Source organism: Platalea leucorodia (genome assembly GCF_965183815.1).
Source record: "Platalea leucorodia genome assembly, chromosome: Z".
Classification (NCBI taxonomy): Eukaryota; Metazoa; Chordata; class Aves; order Pelecaniformes; family Threskiornithidae; genus Platalea; species Platalea leucorodia.
In genome coordinates, this window is record NC_138858.1 from 84,589,399 (window position 1) to 84,611,565 (window position 22,167).

The 22,167-nt window shown below is 35.3% G+C and overlaps 1 protein-coding gene across 1 annotated transcript in view; it reads left to right on the forward strand.

Annotated features, from left to right (window-relative positions):
* The window catches only part of ADGRV1 (adhesion G protein-coupled receptor V1), a gene marked incomplete at both ends in the record, with an annotated part of 282,764 nt that overhangs the window by 6,062 nt on the left and 254,535 nt on the right, over window positions 1–22,167 (forward strand). Inside the window, 8 exons of the mRNA XM_082336231.1 lie at window positions 945–1,049; window positions 2,409–2,522; window positions 5,700–6,265; window positions 6,754–7,024; window positions 7,829–8,158; window positions 11,310–11,486; window positions 12,543–12,766; window positions 20,511–20,543. Coding sequence (XP_082192357.1) covers window positions 945–1,049; window positions 2,409–2,522; window positions 5,700–6,265; window positions 6,754–7,024; window positions 7,829–8,158; window positions 11,310–11,486; window positions 12,543–12,766; window positions 20,511–20,543 — 1,820 coding nt within the window. The remainder of the gene's footprint in view (window positions 1–944; window positions 1,050–2,408; window positions 2,523–5,699; window positions 6,266–6,753; window positions 7,025–7,828; window positions 8,159–11,309; window positions 11,487–12,542; window positions 12,767–20,510; window positions 20,544–22,167) is intronic.

The window sequence follows — 22,167 nt, forward strand, 5'->3', positions numbered from 1 at the left end:
ACTTATGTATGTAATTCATACATATATACAGCTTTAATACTTCTATACGATTTTAGGTGTTGAGACGTGGCCTGAGACCTTCACACTTGGATAAATATCTATGTTGCTCATGTTAAATATAAAACTTCTAAAAAGTTGTTCAGTCTCACTGCCCCTCGTCTGTAAGTCAAGATGTTAATATAGTATGGAAGAATTGAGGAGTAATACCATAGGGAAGTTAAAGATTTGATTTGGAAGTCTTGAGAATACATACATTTTCCCATCTCTAGTGAGCAATTTTATACTTAACTCTCAAGCTGAGAGAACGGTCTCATGACATATGCATTGTATAACACCTTCTGCGATAAGACACTGGCATAACTCTACTGGTGTGGAGGATATTTGCAATAATACAGAGGTTGCATTAGTAGAAAGAGAAGCTTACTGCCAGCATTGTGGCAATATAATTTTTGTAGAGGACTTCCCTGAAAAAGCACAAGAGCATAGCAAACTTTTAGCACCATGGTACTAAGCCATGCTGCTCCCTGAATTAATGTAATTCTTTGAAATCTTTCACCTACAACAGTTTGATAGACAGAGTCCATTTATAGCTAGTTATCTAACAAATTACTTTTTAATGGAGAAAACCTATTTTAAACAGGGTTAGGAGCTCCTATAAATACCAGTGCTAATATGCCAGTGCTTTGTGTATATTGACTATGTTAATTTACAAAACAACCCCCACACTACTTGCATAACTTATGATAATTTTTTTATCTGAAATCTTTCAAGCTTTTTATTAGCTGAACTAATTGGTTGCTAGGAAATGTATGCCATCAGTGGACGGGTTTGCAGAGTGGATTAACTTGTCTGTAGGAGTTTGGTATTTCTATGGTAACAGTTTCTTCCTTCTGCTGTGATATTTGATCTGTGCCTGATTGCCTGTCCCTTTTCTTCCTCATTAGTCTGCCTTAATCACAGTGAATGAGCCCAGGGGCAGAAATGAATTTGTGGCTCTCACTCTAATTAGAGAGAGGGGAACCTATGGGACGGTCATCATAACTTTTGAGGTGAGTTTATCAAAAAGGCTTCATGCCTTAGTCTGTTGGATGAAACTGTGAGGCCATAATCATAACTTATCAAAGTGTTTATAAAAGTGAAAGAGGGGAAAAATACCTATGTCTACATTTGTTAAATCTGTTTCATAAAATGGAAAGGTATTACCTGTCAAATGGAAAATACTGTAATTATCTGACTGTTTAATTTGAGGAAAAATTAAGAGATATTAGAGAAAACTGAGTATTCTCTTTCATTTAGGAAGATATTTGAGGCAGCATTAGTTGGTATTACTAGAAAACTGTGCATTAAGTGTATAAGAAATGCCTTATTTAATATTTCTTCAAATTTTGTATCTATTTTACAAATAAACATCTGAGTGAGTCTTTACTGCTTGTGCCAACTTTGAACGTGTAAGTATGAGAGCTCAGTATTTAGTGAAATTCTGTACCTGTAAGACTGCCGTTTGAATCACAATAAGCTAACCCACTCATGTTGAATATTTAGGCTGTTATTTATGTGTTTGATTTGAATGTGATACAGTTATTGCCTTTATTAGTTTTTTTTTTCCTTATCTAGCTCCAATTTTATTACATACTTTAAAATTATATATAAATTCTTCCATATGGATATTTCTTTATCAGTTGACTGGTCTTACACATCATCAAGGCTTTAATCTAGACCTGTCAAAATCTGGAAAGATTTGTGCTGGATTTTATTGCATACTAAATATAGCACATATAGTTAAAGTACGGAATGAGATTATCTCTGTAATTTATTGCAGATCTGTTTGTTTTAAGGTCCAATAAATTTAATATCTGCACAATTAATCAGGTCCATCTCATAATGTAGTTTATATACATATGTTGAAAAAAATTTACAAGATTTTCTAAAAAAAAATCACCATATTGCCTCTAAGTGGCTTCATAGTCTTTTAGGTTTCACTATTAAATGTAATATCCTTAATATCACAAGTCAAGGACACAAAACCAGTAACTGCTATTATTTTGTCTTGGGACTTATTACGAAATACAGTGATTTAAATTAAATTAGAATGAATATCCTTTCTGTTATGTGAAAGAGTCAATTATGCATTAGTAGATACCAAAGAGTCCTCATAGGCCTATATGGAAGTAGTTTTCTTCCTCTTTTTCTGGCAATACATAATTTCTTCAGAGTGGTTACTCTGACTTACTCCATCTACCAAAAAAGAGCAGATTTCACAGCTAAATATATGTGCCTGTGAGTAGGAGGTGACTGAATAAGTAGCCATTTGTTATCCACATCACACACTGTATATTGATTATTGTGCTTGTATTAGATTTGTATTCCTGTTATATATATTTCTTATTGTAAAAATAAATTCTTTTTAGATAGAAGATGGACCAAACCCAGCTGAAGAAGACTTAAGTCCAGCTAGGGGAAATATTACATTTACCCCTGGGAGATCAATGCTGATTTATAATTTAACAGTGCTTGATGATCAGGTAAGAATAAGCTGACTTCATTTTTGGTTTGGAAATGTAGAAGGTTAACTGCTGAACTGGAGAGACTTGGAGTAATAAGTTACAAAAATGCTTGATTTAAATAAGGTTAGACGTGCTTCTACTTAATAAAGGGATGTTAAATTTTGGCTCTGAGCTCTCATTTTTACTCCTTCTAATTCTACCTCTGTAACTCTCATCAGTGAATATTTTTAGTTTCTGAACCTGTCCTGGCTGCTCTGACTGGACCTGTTAGGTGCTACTGCAGTAAATGTATAAACAATCAAGAAAGCATTATACTTTTTTTCAGATGGAATACTGAGGTCCTTGTGTTTCCAAGGATGATGTTCTTGAACTAGATCTAGGTTTATCTATTAGACTGTCCTTTCTATATTTAGCTTTTCTGTATTTCTTTTTAAATGGGGTCTGCTTTTCCCTAATTATCTGCCTTGCAAATTCAGGTTATGTTTGCATAATGAACTCAGGCTCTCCTTTTTGTCTTTATTGTTTAGGCAAAAGGAACCTAATTGTAACATTGCTTACATGATCCATTTTTGATTACATCCTCAGTGATGCCTGTGCAGCTCCTCTGCCTTCAGTTAACAGTGCATAAGAATCCACTTGATTCTTTGTTAACTTGATTGGCTCTCATTCGTGTGAAGAGTAGACATGTTATGTTTACCAATAAAGAAAGAATATAACACATTGAATATTCACAGAAAAAAGACAGATTAAAAAAAATTTATATGTTTTTATATAGGTATGTTTCAGGGTGGAAACATATTTTAAAAAATAGTTCTAAAAATAGATAAGATTCATCAAAGAGACAGGCAATCTTGTGAGGAGCATGAACATTAGCTGATTATTTAAAATTTTCATTTTTAGATTGGCCTTTAGAAAAAAGTCATGAGCCTTTCTTTGTATTTCAGTGTAAACAAAACATATTATTCTACTTTTCAATTTGTGATTTGCATTTTTTTCTGCTTTTTTTAATTTCTAATGGGGATGAGAGGGAAAACAGAGGCACCAAATAAGTAAATATGATACAGAACAACTTGATGAGGAAATTCACAAGCAAAAATTAATAGCAAAAAAGTGCCTGTCTCAGAAGTGAGCAACTTTAAAGCAATTTTTTGCATATTGCTGTTATAAAAAGTGGTTTTCCATATCTATACTGATATTTTTAATGTTAAGAGACTGTACCAGACTGGCATGTAGAAACATCTCTTTCGGATTAGATGTAATACTTCTGAGACTTATACACAGAAAGAAATCATTAAGCTTTTTGGGAAAACGTGATTTTTTTTTTTTTTTTTTTTTTTTTGTCTGAGAAATGCTCTCAAAGTTCTGTTTCTCAAAGTTTGATCTGTACAGGTGTGGCTGGTCCACTCAGTGAAAGTCTTTCACAGGCGTACATGAAAGATTAATTTTGCGTAAAAAACCTTTATTGATGATGATGATGATGATGGAATTGACAAGAATCCAATGTTACTCTCAGAACTTAGTTTGAGCTTTTAGGATCTGAAGTTAGGAAAAACAATGAAACAAGTATTTTTCAGAATTGGGTAGCACTTTTCCTACAGAAATTAGGGGACTGCAGATCTGATTGCCACTGTGCTACATTTATAGTAATTTTATTGTGTATGTTTCCCTTTTTAGTGAGGAATAATGGAAACTTTGTTAAGAGAAAATGAAAGAGGCGAAGCAGCACTGGAAATCCTTTATACTGTTGTCTTTGAAGTTTGACTGGTTTTTTTATTGGTCAGCCATGATGCCATTAAGAACTCCAGAATGTCCCATTTATATGAGATACTAAGATATGAACTACAACAAGACATTTTGACTGTCTCTTAAATGTATATTTTTATGGTGCAAGATGGTATATTAATTAATGAACTAAATGAAATGTAAGTTAGCATCTATTCTAATAAGGCAAAATAACTGTGTTGAACCTCAGTATAGGAGAGAGGTGACTGAGAGCTTCCAGATCTCACGTTGACAAAAAAACCTACATCAGTCAACAACATTATGCAAGTTTAAGTGCCACAAGCCAAACAAGGGACAGAATTGGCATCAGCTATAAAGGCAGTTGCATGCACACTCTCTTAGCCCTAGAAAAGGATCTGAGGGTGGCCAATTAACAAATGAGTGTGAAAGAGAAGAAATATTGGACAGCAGGGTTTTCAGAGCTTTTTTAGCTCGGTAAACAAAAGTGCATGAAAAGGATTTGTCAACTTTATAACAGAGTATTACCATTAGCAAAAAAAAAAAAAAAAAAAGGTAATTTTGTCCTGGAATTCTTCTCAGAAGCAAATAATACTAGTTTCCAGGAGTCCACAGCAAGGATGAGATGAAAAGATCATAAATAATTTTTAAAGATTTAGTTTTTACCTATAAGTATTAATAAAATGATAATATTTTTCAGTTAAATAGGTTTTGCAAATCAAGATTTGGGGAATAAAATGTGGTAACAGAAAGCAAAAATTTCATCCTTAAGTTCTGTAATTTGTGGTTTATAAGCCATTCTTTATTGTCTGCTGCATCAGATATTGGAGAAGAAATAGCTAAAACTAAAATGTAGTTTTAAACAGTCATCTTGTAGAAATGCCAAAGCCTAATGAATTGCTAAGCACCAGAACACACTTTCTCAGATTTGTGATGGAAATTTTCCCTGGGGATGTGGGTGTGTCTGAACGTAGGAAGTGTTCCTTTTGCAGTTGTATTGGAATGGATGGGCCAAGGTAGGTTGTGTCCATAAGTCGTTCCTGTATTATTTCAGGCATGCATAGAGGTAAATGAGTGTCAACATCAGAAAATCAAGATGTAACTCTAAATAGCTGGGAGGAACGTTTGTTTCCAACTAGAGGTGGCTTCCAGAAGTAGAGTTTGGATCTTCTCATAGTCTCAAGTTGGAAAGATCCAGCTTTTTCTGATTCTTGCCTAGTTTTTGTTTTGCTTTTGTTTGGCTTTCCACCCTTTTTCATATTGCCATAGCACAGAAGCATGTTTTAGAGGATGGAAACATTCAATTTTGAGAAGGGCTTTTCAGCCAAAGTTAAAAGCAAGACTTCTCTTCTGTTTGTTTTAATATAAAATGAGCAGTCAAGTTTGTATTATTTACCTTTTCTGCAAAATATATAAAACATATTTCTCAGTAAGTGTTCCGCATTTATATTTCAGATACCTGAAAATGATGAATTGTTTGTTGTTCATCTGAGGAGCGTGGAGGGAGGGGCTGAAATCAACAACACAAAAAATTCTGTTCAGATTAATATTAAGAAAAATGACAGTCCTGTGCATTTTGTTCAGAGTGCTTATATGGTGCCTGAGGAAGTTGATCTGGTAACAATTCAAGTGATTCGTGGTAAGGATGTCAGTGGAAAATTAATTGGACCTGATGAACATGAAGTCTCTGTCAGTTACGCAATCATAACTGGTGACTCAACAGCACATGCGCAGCTTAATGTAGACTTCCTAGATCTACAGCCAAATGCAACTATTTTTTTCCCACCTCTAGTTCATGAAACGTATATGAAATTTAAGATCCTTGATGATGCCATACCAGAAATTGCCGAGACCTTTCAGATTATGCTTCTTAAGGACACTTTGCAGGGAGATGCTGTTTTGGTTAATCCATCTGTTGTTCATGTCACCATCCAACCGAATGATAAACCCTATGGAGTACTATCAATCAACAGTATCCTGTTTGCTCAGACTGTTATCATTGATGAAGACCAAATTTCAAGGTACTACAGATCTTCAAATCTAGTATCTAGTCAGTTTAAGAGATTTGTTTGGCATTGTTAAGCATCCTTAGGATTTCACTGAAAATAATTACTGAAAATATAACTTAGAAATCACTTAGTGTGTTGTTCTTATTAACAACTATACCTACAAAGATTTCAAGGAAGTGAGAATGTCTAATTATATGGGAAGTTTTTTAATATTTATGAACTGTTTGTAAAAACTGTAAATATCTTTCTCACTGTAAACAAAATAAGTTCTAACAAATATCTTTAGAGACATTACAAAGAGCTCATGAATAAGCACTCTAAGAAAAGTCTTACATGTGTGTTATGATTTCACAAAGTTTAAGCCCTGACTCAAATAGTTGCAGCAGTTAACATTTATTCCACTGAAGTCATTGTAAATCTTTCAGGGAACTGATAACTACGCAAGCCAATATTAATTATAATTTTATATTGTGGGGTTTTATTTTCGTTCAAAACTGTAGGTTTGAAGGGATCATGATTGTGAGAAATGGTGGAACACATGGAAATGTTTCTGTTACCTGGGTTATAATCCGAAATAGCAGTGATCCCTCACCTGTGACTGCAGACCTCATTCCAGAGACCGGGGAGATATGTTTTGATCAAGGACAGATGCTGGTAACACTTCCTCTGAACATTATTAATGATGATATACCAGAAGAGGCAGAGCCCTATCTTCTGAAACTCTTAGCTCATACAATACAGGGAGGTGCAGAAGTCAGTGAACCGTCTGAGGTAAGTTTGCTTTTAGAATTCTTTTGGAGAAGGTAGTAATAGGTGATAATTAGGGACTTTACTGGTTTTGATAACATTGATTGATTGGCTAAACTGGCTAAAGGGTTTGGGCTTGAATATAAATCAAACAAATTAATCCTTAATATAATCTTAGTATATAAAGCCGTATTGAAAATACTTGGCTAAGTATAGTATACAAAGCCAGACCTTTTCAATACAGTAGCATTCAGCTTAGATTATTCCCAACATACATAGCATTGCATAAATGCTGTCTTGAGTGACTGCTTGCTAAGAGAAGGCAGGAAAGTTATTTTCACTTGCTCGTTTGCTATCGTAATGATTATTGGAATGTTTTACACAGAGTAGCAGCTTCAAGAGGAGGAATTGGTGATTAAGACTGTAACCTCTGAACTGTTAATTAAAGGGTGGCTAGCATTACTGACATTTTTGTGACTCAAGTCCCTACTGTGTTTTTCTTAAAAAATAGTTGTAATGAACTTGGTGAATAAAATGAAATTTTTCACAATCTGAAACATTTTTACATTGTTCAGTTTGGCTGCTGAACCAAAAAATCAGTTATTCAGAGCTCATTGTGGCACATGGATGATGCATAGTGGGAAAGCAGCCACTGTCAGTGTTATGCTGCTTGTGTACAAAGAATACTTTGGGGCTGTCAGTTTGATTTCTTTCTTGAGTGCCAATTCACTAAGGAGAAAAATGTATGGTGACGGTCAGGACTGTCAGAAAACTATCATCTATAGTAACTGTAGCATAGAGTAAGCGATGCTGTTTTCTGTTTTGCAGCTTCTGTTTTACATTCAGGACAGTGACGATGTTTATGGTCTAATAAAATTTTATCCTTTGGAGAATCAGAAGATTGAAAGTAATCCAACGGGACGCTTTCTATCCTTGAGTTTTGCAAGGGAGAGAGGAACAGTTGGAGATGTGCAGTTGGTTTATACTGCACTGTATATTCCAGCTGGAGCTCTGGATCCTGAGAGAGCGAAAGATGGCATTCTAAATATGTCTAGAAGAAGCATTCTCATGTTTCCAGAAGGAAAGACACAAGATACTTTAAATATACCAATAAGAAATGATGCATTTCTTCAAAATGGTGCTCATTTCCTCGTACAGGTATCTCAGTTGTGTTTTGTGGTGTTTTTTTAGCCCATGTAATATAAAGGATATAATTTAGTAATGGCTCCTTCCCTTTTAATTTAATTAAAATGATCCTACGTGTTTAAAAAAAAAAAAAAAAGAAAAAAGTTATTAGCTCTGTAGCTAAGAAAACTTTCTTATTTAGAGATAGCTTCCATAAATATGCCATAAAGAGCTCTATTCCTAATCATTATTTACTAATTACACTATTTTTAAAAATTAAACTGTTGTAACAGGATTCAGGTGTTAATCATGGAATTTAACAAAATGAGATTAATGTTGCAGAAGCTAGTTACCTTTTGAGGTATGTTTCTCTGTCTACCCCTTGGCTTTCAATTTAACCAAATTGAGGTTCTTAAAATTGAATTACAGAAGCATGACAAATTTTAGAAATGACAAGCAAGTAAATATAAATTAAAAATAGTCAAACATATATTTCATTTACATATGAATTTGTATATTTTATATTTTTTCCATTTTTCTCTGTGTAGTGTTCCTTGCTGCCCTTTTGGGGTTTTTTCCTCTTTTTTTTTTCTTTCTGAACTTGTAAGAAGAGAACTTCTATCATTGCTAATTAAACCAGCTAGAAAAAAATCACTAAAACTGTTGTTTTGACAGAAAAGTGGATTTTCAGCAAAAATATTTAAAGACAGAATTTCTGCTTTCCAGTGAGGGCTCTCATTTTTCACTGGAGAAAACCAAGTTTGCTTGCATCTTTGCAAGATGCTGTTCAGATATACTGCTGAGGAGGATTCTGGGCATTGTCATCGGTATTTGTTATGATTATTTTCTTATCTGCACTTAAGACTGCCCCATAATCTCTACTTCCTGTGATTAACTATGCCACTCTGGTCATCTGGGGTGAAAAGCCCAGGTAGTGATCTTGATGCACAGACAAAGGGATGACTTGGCACATCCAAAGCACAAATCAGAGAAACATTGTTTAGTTCCTGTAGAGGCATAAAAGACCTTGCCAGAATTATATTATTGTTTTACTAGTATGCAATTTTTGGCATTCACGGTTAGACAGGGAATGGCATTCTGGAATACTAGAATAGGTTATTATGTTTTACATCTGCACCAGATCTGAAAGATCTACAGAAGAATTGAAATATCTAATTCCAAGCCCCTTTTAAATGGTACAATATAAATAACATTTCAGTGTGGACTATGGACAAGACACACACATGATAAGTATTTCAGAGTGCAGGCACTTTGCCCAGCTTTTCAAACTGCGGATTCCAGGGAGGTGGTGTGGGGGTGAATGTTCTGTACTTTCTCCATGAACCATAAAAATCTTTTTGTCTGAATAAACAAAATCAGAGGGGCTTTCCAGCACAGAAAATTCATTTAGAAACTCATAGAGAAGAAAAATACCCCTATTTATCACTATGACAATCCTTCTACATTGTGAATAAATGATAATCTCTGTGAACATGTTGAGAATTAGAAGATTACAGAGTTTATACTAGGCACAATGAAGGATCAACTTAGGAATCAGGGGAGGAGGAGTAGAGGAGGAAATGAAGCTTAAACACAACGAGAGAATGGATAAAGTAACTGGAAAAGTGAGATTAACATTCTTCAGTGACATCTTCAATTAAATAACCTACTGTCGTCTGAGGTGCAGTTTTTGGTATGGACAGGAAGATTAACTAATTTAATAAACTACTTGTCATTATTATTCAATTCACAATGCATTCTTTTTTCCTCGTGAGCTGATTTGCTTTAAAAGGAAACACTGAACTAAAAAAAATTTCTTGGTTCTTCATTAATTATTACTTTTATCTCAAAGTTACTATCCAGGATCCGAAGCACTTAACAAAGTGAATTGTTTCAGCTATGTAGTATTTCAGAAACTTTACTCTAACAACCACACAGTGGTCCACCTGCATACTGTTAATTGCAGGATCAGGGCCTACTCTAAAAGAAAGCTTAGAAAACAAGCGAAACAAACAGTCCACCATCTGTTCCTCAGACTCTCAATAACTAGCTGATATGGTTGAGAATCAATTACTGAATACAGTATTTGTAAAACAGTTCCATCTATCATCAAATAAAATGTGCATGAATATTTTTGTGCATTACTCAAGCAATGGTAGAACAAGGTATGATACAGCCCAAGTATTTTATATAGATTGGTTTTAAGAATTGAAGAGCTTTAAAACTCATCAGTTGAAATGGTGATTCATGGTCACTATATGGATTTAAATAAGGCCACTTTCCCCTGCTCCAATAAAACCTTACTATATGATAACATCTGATAACTCCAAGCAAAAAACATCCTTCTGTGAGTTAAAGGTGGTTGTCACTGGGGGTTCGTTCCCCAGTGAAATGTTTGCAGAAGTATATGCAAATAAGTTATGGAAACATTTATTATAATGATGCATGTAGACAGAATCACATTGTATAAATTATATTTGAAATAAATTTTTAAACAGGCAACTCCTGCTCTCCTTACTATGTTAGTACTGCTGCTGGGTTTAGTGAGTGATGTGTCCCATTCAAAGAAAGGGTAAATGTTTTTCTATTTCTTCTTAGTAGCAATAAACCATCAGAAATATGGTAACACAAGAGGAGACTACAGTTTTGAAATACTGATTTTCAGTTCTGAATGCAATTCTAAGGTATTAGTAATTATAAATAGAGAAGTCCTTTAAGTTGTGTGAGAGAGGAAAAAAGATTGGATGATTCTTTGGCTTCATCAGAGGCTGTAAATTATTATGGTTCTAGTGACTTCAGCAGATTTTTATCAATGCATGGCACAAAAAATGAAGTTAGGACAATAGCTTGGGCCACCTGTCAAATCAGTACTGTTATTCATAGGTCTAATAATGAATTGACTGATCTAGAATGTTCATTCTCCCTCTACATAGATTTAGTTGTATACACAAACATGATTTTTCTGAGAGGTATACCATTCTGCTGACAAAGCTCAATGGTATCCACTTCATTTCTTTGACACAACTGCTTATACATTTTTGTAATAGCAATGTTGCCAGTAAGAGAAATTTGTTCTGGACATGTTTTGCTCCCTGCATATGAAACTTATTCTGAAATGTCAGAATTGTTCTGACTTGGTACTAAGGCTTCTTATTTCTCAATTTTTTCTTACTTTTTCCTACAGCTGGAAAAAGTTGAGCTGGTGAATAGAATTCCTCTAGTCCCACCTGTGAGTCCTAGATTAGGTGAGATTCGAAATATTTCTCTCAGGATTACTCCAGATATTGCAAATGGAGAAATAGGCTTTACTAGCAATCTTCCAATTATTCTTTCTGAGCCGGAAGATGCTGCTGATAGAGTGGTAAGTAAACTTTTTTATATTGTCCCTTACTACGGAAAATTTATTTGGAGAAAGCAAAGTTTGCTATAATCAGTGTAACATATGAAAGTTAATGTGAGGAAAATCCTTCCTCTAAGTTGTGCCTGATCCTAAATATTCCCTTGCTTTTTAAAAAAAAGGCGGGGGGGGGAGGGAAGTGTTTGTAAAACTAAGGTCTGAAATAATGTGTTAGTCATTATCAGAAAAGTGAGACTGATCTTGGCTGTCTCTGTAAGCATCCAAAACCAGTTAGGTCTTGATGCTTACACAGAACAAAAGATGCTGCAGACAGTTTTAATCTCTCTCACCAGCTGGAAATGTAGTAATGTAAATTAGGACTGATACTGGTCCTAGATTTCACGGAAATGTCTGTGTATCTTACAGTTGACTGGCTTATATGTGAACATATTTTTTGGCTTGCTGGGCATGCTTTCCAGCAATTGTGCTTTTTAGGTTTCTGAGAACCCAAAGAAGCATTTTCAGAAGCATTGTCATCCATATAAGTGCCTTAGCTCCAGCTGGAGAAACGTTTTTTAAAATATTTTTTCGTACATTTTCACTGTTTTCCCTGGCTGTCTTCACTGAAATCTTCCCACAAATCCTGAATCAGATAACTTGTTTCTCATTCTCAGATTAAAACTGCTAATTACTTTAAGCAGAGTACAGGTCGCACTGCACTATAATAACCAGAGTAAAATTATGGTAGTTATATTTAAAATCTAGGTTGTGTCTTGAAGAAGTGGGCGTTGATTACATCAGTCATACAAGGCTTGTTGTGTTTATAGTTGCTTAGTGATTTGTGATATAAATAATCTATCATCTCCACTGTCTAAGAATGTAACTGATGAATGGTTAAAAGGACAAGATTCAGTATATATTTTCATTGATACACCATCTTTGATTTCATATCATATACATAGGTTTGAGTAAAAAAACAAGCTGAACATTTTGAGGCTCATATTCATTTGTAATTTGCAAGGGGGTAATTGTTTTTTCCATCTAGTTTTACAAGTCACAACAGATTCATGTGTTTCATAGGTTTCCATTGCATTGCATCGAGATGGGACTGATGGTCAAGCAACTGTGTTTTGGAGTTTGAAACCCTCTGGTGTCAATCAAAAGGCAGTAACACATGATGATATAAGTCCTTTTAATGGCTCTGTCGTTTTCTTATCTGGACAAAGTGATACTACAATCAACATTACTATTAAAGCTGATGATATACCTGAAATGAATGAAACTGTGTTATTAACTTTGGACAGGTATTGTACCCTAATCTCTATTCATATGTATCAGTTGTAATACTCAATTTATATATAACAATTATTAATTAGGAGGTATTGCCTCTACTGTGTCAGTAAGTGCTGAAGGAGTATTAGGGCCTTGATTCAGACTGTGTATGGATTCTTCTTTGACTGGAAATCAATGCAAGAAACTGTGTTGTATTTATTATCTAATGACTTAATTTTGTTTATATTTTGACAAAAATAATGTAGGCTATTTAGAAAGTTCTTTCAGCTTTGATCTTTAGTTATAACACATACCTTTTCAGAAAAGTAAGATTTAGTGAGATGATCGGGAAAACTATAATGAAGAGTAGAAAGCAATACATAACTGTATTTCTGTCAGAAAAAGGTTTATAGCTAGGGTGTCATTGCAGAATTAGATCAGCTTTTTATTTGTTTGATCTGTACATTCAGTATTGCTCGCTCTTGATAATTAGATACTTCCATCACAACTCCTGGCTTCCAAAATAGCCCAGTGTGACCATTACCACAGTCTTTGGCTACAAAGAGGGAAATGGTGTTTCTGAAGCACTATGTTGTAGTCTCCCTTCTGCACAAGATCAGGATTATAGGATAATTAAGGCTGTAAGGGACCTCAGGAGATGCTATTATCTGCATGTGAGCACTACTCAGAATACTTAAATTAGTTCACATCCAGGAGTGTATTCCCTCTTTGATATACTAACAGGAGAATTTTGGCTATGTCTTCTGTCCTGCTTTACAACTCAATTGTATATACAGTTTAGAAATACCACCACTTCTACTACCCTATTAGTCTAAGGTACATTTTTCCACTTTTTCTGGAAACATACTAATAGGGGTCTGCCAGCAGCGACATCCACATTGAACATCTGCCTCTTACACAGTCCTTACTTTATGCAGAAGTATTTTTGTCCTATATAGGAAGTGCAAACTAGCTATTGGGAGCTTCAACACCAGATACCCGTGGTGATTACATACTAGCAAACCAGCAATCAGCTTCTCAAGCTATTGCTGACCCTGTTTCGGAAAGCTTGTTATTTGAACATCATTCTATCACACAGGAAAGATGTTATTCCATTGCAGGACTGGCCTGCTTCTGTAAAAGCCGGCTGGTGGATGCATCTAGTGCAGAATGAGTTATTTCATTCTACTCTGGCTACTCACTACGTTGAAAAGACAATCCTGTTCAAGAGAAAAACAACTGGAGACTATTGCAAGCAGTTCTCTGCTTTCCTGGTTCATCTCAGGGAATTCATTAGAGTCTCTGGCACAAAGGGGGAAACTAAGATTAGAAGTGATGATGGAAGTTGTGTAAGGTGGCCAAAAAATGGGAGTGGAAGGGTAGGAAACAAATAAGTAGACAGAGGATGTGGACAGTGTAAAAGGTTAACGTTTTAAGTTCCAACAGCTCTGCGGGTGTGTGTAACTACAGCTTTCTGCCATTTGTTCTGAGTAGTAACCCTAGGCTGTGCCTTGAAAATGATGGCTACAATGAGGATTGAACTGGCAGCTGAACAAACTGTTCTGCTTTTACCGTGTATGGTGGGAGTAGCAGGTTCTGCTGATCATGCAGTGGCTGGTAAAAAGTGTGCCAGCAGTAAGCAGCTTTCCTACACTTGGCAAGGTCAGAGAGTGAAGTAAGGAACAGGTGGTCTGGCCTGGAAAAAGAAGTAAACAAGAAGGAGATAAAATCTGAAATTTTCTCTAGACCTGAATAGTGTCCCTCAAGGCTATGAGTGAAATTTGGCAGCTTTAACATTAGTAGAAGCCAAGAATGAAATGACTGCAAAGATCATCCTTTCAGTACTGGGGATGACTCTTCAAATCAGAGTTGAAGGATACTGGCAGGGTTATGTGTGTAAGCTTGTGGTATTGCCTTCTGCATAGTTTGTATTTTCTGGATGAACAGAAGATTTCAGTTTCCAAGACTGGCAGCCAGCACCTCACAGCAGTAGTAAATTAGCGTGAAAACAAAGATGCACTGTACTGTGGATGTGCTTGTACTGTTCTATAAATTGTAACATAAGTCAGTAGGAAAATAGAGCATGTAAGAACTTTAATGAAACTATAGACTCAGAAATACGTTCGTAAGCATTCTATTTATTGCAATTAGTAATAGCATGGATAAAATAATAAAAATAATTAGTTCTAACAAGGATGTATTATTTACAACTCAGTGGTGTTCTTAAGGAAGCTTACATTTTAAACGAGCTTTAATTGCGTCCGTAACTATAAAATAAACTTTCCAAGCCATGAAAAATAGTATTTTCTTTCCTTGTTCTATGGCCTCTGTCCATGGGCCGTAGATATTAAAAAATAACTCTGAATTAAGTCCACAAAATGGAGGCCATTGTATATCATGAAGAATATGCTTCCAAAGAAGACAGATGAGTAATAAAGAAGCAAGACAATCCTGTACCTGCTGAAGCTTCTTCATATTTTCTTTTTTTAGGAGCAGCTTCAGGTTGAATGCCTGCCCATATCTGAATAGGCCTGAATTGAGACCAAACAAAAATAAAGCCAGATGTCTGTAGTGAAATCTGTATGACAAAGAAAAGGCCTTGGTCTTCTTGATGAATGTAGGTGGAACAGGCCATGGAAATTGTGTGTATGCTTTGTGAAAGCATATATACATACTAGGGCTGTTCATTTTACCTGGTAAGCACAAACAGAAATCAATTTTTTAAAAATCTGATTGTTGTTTTTTCCTTCTGCACAACGTATTCGCCTACTGGCAGTTGTCATCCCCTCAGTAAGGTGCAGATACACAGCTATCGATTTGGCAGTTGGCACAAGTGGAGGGCCAGGACCTCAAGGGCATGTGGGTTGTGTTTGCAGTCTTAAATGAGTGGTGGTGAGAATGAGAACTTGTGGACTTTGGGATCTGTGAACAGCAATATACTGATAAATTGATTTTAATTTGTGAAAGTGATAATCTATGAACAGATGACTGTTTAAATAGTCCTTATGCTCAAATTTTTTTTGAGTCATGACTTATATAATTTAGGAAGCCAGAACGTATTAATGTACGTATGTTATGACTTAAATCTCATTTACTATATATAATAAAGCAAAAGTGAAGCAACGTAATGTGGGGATTTTTATAGTTCTAGTGGTTTCTGTGATGCAATACAAATTTCCACAGGCTGAAATTCTAACTTGAGCAAATTTAGAAATCAGATTTTTAAAAACCATGACAACTGCAAATGCAAAACATAGGTTTGACTATTTCATTATGAAATGTCTGGTAATTTTTTAACATTTTTGTGTTTAAGAGATTACTTTATGTCAAAAAGTTAGCAAATCATAGAAGGACCATTTAAAGCACTGCGTACTCTATATGGTCCTTGATTCAGGGCTCAGGTGATGTTTATGTGTTGTGGGTTGCTGTCTGCACTGGCATGCACAGAAACACTGTTTAATGGAGCTGGGATTTTCTCCAAACTTGGTCATTTCCTGTGGCTAGTGTCTGTTTCAAAACTATATCTATCTGTCTTACTTAAGTAATTTTTCTGTTAAGTAATATGTGCGATGCTATAGGAATTATCTCTTTCAGTGTAAAACCATTGGCTTTGTCTTCAAGGGTTTGGTCAGGCTCCATTTTGATGGGGGAAAAGTTGTTTGAAAATAGTAGTAGAATGTTGAAAAGAGTGCTACTGGACACCTACTGCTAGCTTTTATTACTTTTCAAAATAACACCACCATATGTCTCCTGCTATGAGTAACAAAAATTAAAATAGCCTCCAAAATCAAATAATTTGTGGATTAAACCTGGAGAGAAGGTGTTGCCTCTGATGAGAAGCACTGTGGAATTTAGAATGTGGCAAATCCTACTTTAATACTGTTCTTTAAAGCTAGGTCCTGCCACTAATTAAATCAGTAGATAATCCTGAAAAAATTGAAGGGGTGGACACTGACTACAACTCTAGGAAGCAAACTGAGTAACATTCCATAGGCAGTCTGAATGCACCTCTTCTGAGATACCCTGATAGAAAAAGTTTTTGAGAGAAGTGTGTTTTTAATAGTAACAGTAATACACATTCACAATTGCAATTCAGTTTCTCAGATGCCTTTCAAAACATTCACTTTCTGCAGAATTCCAATTCTTGGTCCAAAGCTGTCAAATTTGACCACGTTACATCTCTTAATAATTATTATTATATTTGCAGTGGTATTTAGTTCATAACGACATTGAAATTCCCATGTTGCTTTAAACTCAATAATCTTCTTTCTGATAGTTTGTAGTACTATGTGTTTAAAAAAGTGCAAGAAACATTTTGAAGCTTCTGTTTGTTGTCCTAATTAATCTGTAGTTCTTGCTAAATGATAATTAACGTTTTTTTAAAGAAAGAATTTCCCTAATGGTGAGTCATTTCACATGAGATTTGTCATATGGAAAGTGGGTTTTTTTGCAGCTTTTCCATCACAGGAAACACACTTACGCAGTTTGAGATTGCGTTTCTTATGTTACCATCGTAAACATTGCCAGGGCTCATCCTCTGTGATAAAATGAAACTTCATGTCCACAGATAGCCATTTTACAGAGTAAGTTAAGCTGAGGAGAAAGACAGGCAAGTGTCTTTCCCAGTGAGAGGGATCTCCTTAGTCCTAGTCAAGTGGTGTCTCTAGTAGCTGGAGTTCCTTGGTATGGCTAAGCAACTGTGTACAAGGAGTTGTTTTAACTTATCATTACTTCTGAATGCTCTCACCTGGGCAAACCATGAGTTTTAGAAATTCTAAATAGCCATTTTTTTCCATTTCTGCACTGCTGTTATAGGAATGCCTAAAGAGATGGTTTCACATACCACAAAGAAGGAAACAGGACTAAAGTGATCCTGTGAACTCCTTGGCAGTTTGGACATCTTTACTCTGTGACAAAAGGACTGTATATGAATAGTGTGTTGTTCTTGGACATTGTCAGGGCATGTAGCAAGAGCTGATGGCTGGTGGCCTTGGGGCTGTGTGGTGGTGTAGAGCCAGGATTCCAGCCTGATAACATGGCTGCTTGGGCAGGGGCCCATCCCACCGCCCCCAGCAAAGCAGGAGAGCAGACTGGATCAGGTAACTGGGGGCAAGCTGGAGTCCAGGGCATCAGGCAGGTTCATGATGGTGGGGCAGGTCAAGCTAGAAACACACATCAAGTTTAGGCTTGATGATGGTCATTGGGGTCAGGCACAGCCCAGCGATTGCCAAGCAGGTCCACAGTGAGGAGACAAATCCAAGGTCAAGCTGGGGAGTAACCCAGTGGGTCCTGGTCCAGGGATTTTATGAGAATTTGTATGTGTGTACCTCAGAGTGTAGACATGAAGAATCCTACTGGTTACACCGTTCGTTGCTCGTGTAACAGCAGCTCAGAGTTGGAAGCGTAAACCTAGGTACTTCTATTCCATTTTTGCATAGGCTATTTTATCCCTTTTTTGAATAGTAACCAACATTTACTCTGTCAGAGCAGTGATAGCAACCTGGCCAGTCATACAGAGAAAACATGTTCAGATCAATCAACCAATAAATAAATAAATAAATATTTTAATCCTAGTGTTGAAAATAGGACTTGGATAGAGAAACCTCCCGACCAATGGTTTCCTTTAGCAGTGGATGGGCTGAATCTGACTAGTTGCCTTCTGACCTGCAAGTTCTCTAGATTCTGATCTGACTTACACTGTGACTGTTGTAAAGTAATAAAGTATTGCCAGTCTTCTCGGTCCTTTCAAATAACACTTGGAGATGCTCAAGATGCACACTTCATGGTACCTTGTGGCCATTTCATGTCTGCTACCATCTTCAGATTTCTGTAGTGCTGCCATTGTGCATTACAACACAATATTAGTTTTAGCACTACTCCTCAGTTCATCTTAACAGGCTTTTATGTCTGAGCTGTGTTTGGACTCATGCAGTGTAACTCCATGAAGCTGAAAGAGACTTTATTTCTGGCACGACCTTTCACTTTCTCATTAATTATTATGTCTTAACTACTTAAGCTTGCACATATATATCAAAAACTCTCTTGACATAATGGTTCATTTATATTCTCTGTTGTAAATTATATTACAAACAGCTTAGCAATATAATTGAATTTTAGCATTACCAACTCTGGAATTTTCTCCTTGATCTTTTCATTGCATTAATACTTTGATGGTTTTGGAACACTTTTGCATATGTTTCTGCAGGAAGGGAGAATGTCTCAATGTATAGTATTTAAAATCTAGCCTCACTGGAAATCAATGACAAATTTCTGTTAATTCAGATGTCTTATTTGAAAGAATGTATCTGCAAGTGTATTTGCTTTATTTTCTCAGAATTTTGAGTGAACTCTTATCTCTATTGAATTCCACATCTGAGTTCTTTTGAGATTAGTGAAGTCAGAATTTCACTTTATAAAACCTGTGTTAATCTGTTTATGGTGTTTTGATAGAATATACAGGTTTTATATTTAATTTATATTTATTTTATGCTAAGAAAGCCAAAATGCATGCTTGCCGTTGCAGAATAATACAGCCCTTTCCTTTGACTTGATGTGGTAGTTTTATTATAAGTGCTTGGCTGAAACTGAACCAATTAAGAGACTAGCAAATACTCTTGTCTCTTCTTTTCTTCTTTCTTTTCTTTTCTTCTCTTTTCTTCTCTTTTCTTCTCTTTTCTTTTCTTCTCTTCTCTTCTCTTCTCTTCTCTTCTCTTCTCTTCTCTTCTCTTCTCTTCTCTTCTCTTCTCTTCTCTTCTTTTTCTTTTCTTTTCTTTTCTTTTCTTTTCTTTTCTTTTCTTTTTTTCTTTTCTTTTCTTTTCTTTTCTTTTCTTCTTTTCTTTCTTTTCTTTTCTTTTCTTTTCTTTTCTTTTCTTTTCTTTTCTTTTCTTTTTTTCTTTTTTTTCTTTTCTTCTCTTTTCTTCTCTTTTCTTCTCTTTTCTTCTCTTTTCTTTTTCTTTTCTTTTCTTTTCTTTTCTTTTCTTTTCTTTTCTTTTCTTTTCTTTTCTTTTCTTTCTTTTCTTTTTCTTTTCTTTCTTTTCTTTTCTTTTCTTTTCTTTTCTTTTCTTTTCTTTTCTTTTCTTTTCTTTTCTTTTCTTTTCTTTTCTTTTCTTTTCTTTTCTTTCTTTTCTTTCTTTTCTTTTCTTTTCTTTTTTCTTTTCCTTTCGTTCCTTTCTTTTTTTGTGTGTGTTTTTATTTGTTATATTTCTATATTTATTATTTTACTTTGGTAATCTGATTAACTGAAAAATTGTCACAAATGAAGTTTGATGTAATTTTGTGCCAAAATAGTTTTTGATATATACCCATTACAGCTCCCACTGTGCTTATCTGTTTTTTTCATTACTTTGGCAGATTGATGAAATAACATATTGTGGAAGCATGTAGATTTTTTTTCTTAATTGAAAGGCTATTTATAAACGTGGGCTGCTGGTGCAGTTGTGAGCAGGCACAGAGGCTGGCAGTAATTGAGCTTTTGGAGAAGGGCTTGTAGGGTATACCATGAACGTGTCTTGACATGCTGAATTGGTCGTGGGGTCATTTCTCTAAGTGGGAACTGCTCACTTACTAGCATTTGTCAACAGGAAAATGCCAGGCAAGTAGGGTTCCCATAAAATGAACATTATAAGCTTTTGGAAAGGAAAAAGAAAGCTTGTGTTCGTTTTTTTTGTTTTTTTTTTTTTTAATTATTATTATTTTCTAAGATTAGTACTATTGAAATTCTAGCAAGTGGCACGTTCATTCTTTCCCCATCCCCTTTCTTTCTTTCTCTGTTGACAGGGTAGAGACAGAAAGGTTTGTCGTGTACTTTGGGTAAGTGCAGTGAACTGTGGTTTGTCTTCCGTGAATCAACGCTTTGTTTTACAAGTGGCTGGTTTGGACAGAATCTGTCTTTATAATTTCTTTTCCTCTCAGGAATCACATCTTTTGCATCTCTTCAGACAATGCATGCTTGCCCTTTGGTGTTAATTTGATGGCATGAGGTTCTGGCTTGAAGGCATTTCTTTATTTAGGATCTGTGAATGATGAGAGTTATGAAAGCATGGCTCAGTGTTTGATAATTGACCATTTGATGCAATAATGGATTAGTTGTTTTAAAAAGCCACAAATACGATTTGCTCCAACTAAATGACTGAACTGACTAGAATTATAGAGAAGTTTTCTGTGGTCAAAGATAGCGGTTATTTTGTTTTTGAATAACCTACATTTATTTTATGTTAACACAAGTTATTTTGTCTGCTGACATATTTTTTTAATGTGGAATAAACATGACATGTTACCCTATTAAATAGATATTTCCTGTTTTGCACCTTGTATCCTGCCTGTAGACTTTGCTACAAGATACAATGCTATTTATTTTTTTTTTTTGGGGGGGGGCATTCCAGTTATTTATGGAGTGTTTGTTTAAACAGTTACGGAACTGAATTCAAATACTGGATGTAATAGGCCACATTTCTTTCTACATGAAATAGTGTTTGATGAAGTGTGGGTTGTAGTACAGTGAAACCATACAAAAAATTACAATATGTTGGGCAAGATTTCATTGACATTTTCTTCCAGCAAACACAGAAGATGCAGAGGAATCTAAATACATAAAACACCGTGTAATAAGCCATATCCAAACTGTCAGTCTGAAGGTGCATTCTGGATGCATTCTTCAGTAGTACGTTTTCTGGCATTTTTGATGTAATGAACTTAAAACAGTGTTGTTGAAAATTACCACATCTGAGGAAAAGAATGCAAGAAATGTGCAAAGTTTCCTTCTCTTGTCAGATATGGCCCATTTGTGCCCATGAGTAAGACCAAGACAGTGTAGCAGTAGCCCAGGGAGAGAAATCCTCCACCAAGAGGAGCGCTGTTTGATCATGCTTGCACCATTCACCATGTGCAGGTTTGTGAGTAAGGGAGGAGAAAGGGGATGAGCCTGAGCTACTGAAAGCAGGTCTAACACTTACTAGAGCCAAACTGGGATACTACAGGTATTGTCCATATCTTACACAAGGCAGGTTAACGCACAAGTGAGGATGAAATCCACAGTAGTGAGGGCCAAGTCTCTTCCTATTTGCAGCAATAGTAAATTTTGCAGAAGAGGGTAAGACTATGTAGTTATCAATGTAATTTCTATTTGTTTAAATGATTTTAGATTATCCTTTATGTTTTGATCCAAATACAAAGCAATACTGAATATAACTCTTAACGTCTTATTGCACAGTTCTTTTTCTTTTCCTGTGTGTTGTGTGCATGTGTGCCTAAAAAAAACCAGAATCACCAACTATAAAAACTAATTGGAAAACAGAGTTACTTCAGAAGCAAAGTTTTTTTTACAAATGGATAAAACATACTGATGTGTCTTTCTTAATTTATTTTATTCTTTGCAGGTAATTGTTTGTTTTCATAATTTATTCATAAAATTCATCAATATTCTGATGTCCTTTGC